We start from the raw sequence: 3,139 nt of genomic DNA, 5'->3' as shown, positions 1-3,139 counted from the left end.
CGTCCACCCGTAGCCGCCCATGGTGTTCTTCCCTGCCCCGTTCACCGGGCGTAACTCGTCCTTCGGGAAGGCATACTTAATGTAGGAGTTAAAGGCGTGCCCTATCATCTCGCGCACGTAGGGCCGCATTTCGGCCTCAATGGGGTGCAAGGCATCGGTGCTGCGCCACGCACCGCCACCCTCTCCCTCATCCTCGCCCACACCTCCACCGGGCCCCCCACCACGCACGCACACGGCCGTCACCAGCAGCAATGCTACCAACAAACAAATGCATGCCGCGGGCCCAGGGCCCTTTTTACCGCCTCCCCCAGAACACATAAATACGCACTTTGCACACTATCTACGCACCCTCACAAAAAAGAAAGCCAGAAAAGAAGGAGCAGTAGCACACACATTTTGACGAGGCAGTGCGTCGTTTCCGGAAAAAAAAACACCATGCCCCGACACGCGCAACCAGTCACACTACTTATTCGCAACACCACACCAACACAAACACACACCACAAAAGAAAGAAAGCAGAAAAAATTTCCGGGCGGCTGGCCGAATCCTGAGTTTCTCAATCATAGAAAAAAAACAGATAAGAATGAGAAAGGGATCAACGGAATAAGAATGGATCCATCATATCCTCAAAGTTTAACAACAAGTAAGTGTATATATGTGTATGCATCGTCCATTAGCCACAGTTGTGGCCCGCTCACCCTATTCGGATGCGATACATATATATTTATTACTTATTTATTACTTACGAAGTGGCAGACTTTGGGATCCTCCAGACACAAGACCCCGCCGCTCCCCTTCGCCAAGTCCTGAAGTGTAAAAACACGACCGCGTGATATGCCGTCTGCGGGGTTTTCCGCAGACCGCACGTAGGCAAAGGATGCGTGTATTCCGCGAGAGCCAACAAACTCATATATCCGTTGCAGCTCCCACGTCATGGCGTGTGATTTTGAGCTGCCTTTATTCGCCGCTGCTTGCAGCGAAGTGTTGTCCACCCAAACGTCCATGGTGGATGGCAAGATGGCGGAAAAAGGCCGATAAGGCCAAGCGTACCGCGCATGCCTCCGCCTGCATGATAAGAAAAGGCTTCCCCCATTTCCCTCCGGCAATTATAACGTCGCCGGAGTCTGGAATAATAACGGCTCCCCATCCACAAAACAATGCATTTGTGATGATGGCAGCCCACTGCCTTTTCCGTGGGCTCGATGATTCGCTTACGATTATATTCTCGATGCTGTGTCGTAATCTCTCGCCCAAACCAACCGCTGACAGCTGAAAGTTCGCCGGGGATGTCTCCAGCACAATCCCCCGGTTAAGTGCCGATAACCGTCGTCGCACTGCCTTGATGAAAAAGTAGCAGTCAAATAAACGCCTAAACAAAAATGGCAGACGCGTACAAAAAGCGTGACGCCACAACCTCCATTTCCGCGATGGTTAAATACTTCAGCGACGGCATGGCGCATAAACACCGGACAAACTTGTCACTCAGGGACACCGCCCGGCGTGAGTATGATTAAACCGCACCCACAGAAAGATGTACTGCGTGGCGCCCGATTCGCGTTCCTCCATCGTAGCGTGACGGCCATCCGCATTACAAAGCACCTGGGCTTCCCACAATGTCACATCGCTTATCGACCCCTGCAATGCGTATATCATCAATCCATACGTCGATACGAACCAATGGAGGTGCAGCCCAGAGAGAGTGAACCACCGTCGTCACCCCGCAATTGCCGAAGTAATAATAACCTGGAGAATTTCTGGGCCGGCCTTGTGTCCCATTGGGAGCCGTGTGGGCTCCACCAGCGTGCCGTCCTTCACGCGGCATCGAAAGAGATGCCGAGCCCCCGCAGCAACAAAGAATTGAAAAAAGGATGCCTTTAATTCCACGCAGAAAGCGGCCTCAGCCATCACAGGTGACAATTAATGGGAAATGTGTAAAAGAGGAACATTCGCCTCGTAAGGGTCGTCTCTCTTCTCGTCGCGTGGCCACGCGATCCATCGTCGTCGCAAACCGGTGATTTCTCCTCCACAACCGAGAAAGGCATTATCCATCCGCCGCTTGTTATTGTGAACGATGCGTCCACTATTATTCCCGCTTCCTTCATTAATCGCGCGTCAGCGACTGGAACCCTCCGTGAGCCTTCGCGCGCTACCGGAGGAGGATAAAGGTAAAGGGGACCGCCCGACGCGCCCACATACTTGCATGAGTCTCTCCAAGGTAGCCGGTTGAACCCGCTTTGGATCCACTCCAGATTCAATACGGGCACATTAACTGGTTGCTGTAGCGGGATGACTCGTTCCTCTTGTGGAATGGCCAGACGCTTCCTTGTCGCGCGTCTCGTAATGGCAGCGGCACAATACTAAAAATCATGGAAAAACGCTCCTCTGCTCTCAGCCAGGGCTCCTACCCTTCCGCAGTTTCTCCCTCCACATCAATGCGATCAGCGCCGACACCTGGGTCAGCATTGTGGTGTACCTCCCCAAATATCGAACTGTGCTCTGGGGAAGGTCGAACGGGTCGACGTGCACCGCCAACGGCGAGATCACGTGTGGGTCAAAATCGTGTGTCTCCACGATTGGAGCAGCGTGCCTCAACGCACCGCGTTCTATGGAATGCGCCGTGGCATTCCAAGGAGCCAGAGCTCATTCGACTTTGGCAGTCGTAATATTCGTGAGCTTTTCGTTTTCTTGAAGTGTCCTGCATAACTTTATAATGTCGAACACGTCCTGCCCTCGTATCCTGACGAACCGAAAGGCGCGGTGGGGATCCGCCCTCGCCGTCCTCGGCGCCACGGGCCAATCCAAAATGAAGGTCCCGTCCGGCTCCAGCGTGAAATTTTTGGGAGTTAAGGCCGCAATCTCGGACCAACAGCTCGCCGTTATCCACGCAAGTCGTACGACAGCACGTTGCTTCCAATCGGTCCGGCTGCGGATATATTGATCCATCCCTTCCTTTGTCAAGGGGCGCGCCTGCTTCGCCTCTTATCACGCCGCAATTTTTTGTAACCCCAGAATCACCATGTCCAGCGGGGTTCGATTCATTTCCAACATGGACCGCAGCATCCTGGCGTACTGCAGTCGGGTCAATGGCGCTACATCGATTGCCATCAAAAAGGCCGCGCAGCTCTCCTCGTTCATCGTG

The 3,139-nt window shown here is 53.5% G+C and overlaps 1 protein-coding gene across 1 annotated transcript, besides 4 other annotated features; it reads right to left on the bottom strand.

Moving 5' to 3' along the window:
* On the bottom strand, positions 1-129 carry Tc00.1047053509851.10 (mannosyl-oligosaccharide 1,2-alpha-mannosidase IB, putative; the record flags this gene model as incomplete). The annotated part of the gene is made up of 1 exon (XM_797808.1): positions 1-129. A coding segment is annotated over one exon (129 nt), but the record flags the coding sequence as incomplete, so codon positions are not given.
* Positions 1-3,139: a sequence feature (areas not merged during assembly with more than two copies in the genome that could not be assigned to a particular haplotype).
* Positions 171-222: a sequence feature (G-rich).
* Positions 728-790: a mobile genetic element.
* Positions 733-3,139: a mobile genetic element.

This window comes from Trypanosoma cruzi, genomic scaffold, assembly GCF_000209065.1.
Source record: "Trypanosoma cruzi strain CL Brener 1047053516485 genomic scaffold, whole genome shotgun sequence".
NCBI classification, from domain to species: Eukaryota; Euglenozoa; class Kinetoplastea; order Trypanosomatida; family Trypanosomatidae; genus Trypanosoma; species Trypanosoma cruzi.
The sequence above is the reverse complement of the archived record's forward strand: the minus strand, read 5'-3'. Positions and strand labels throughout refer to the sequence as shown.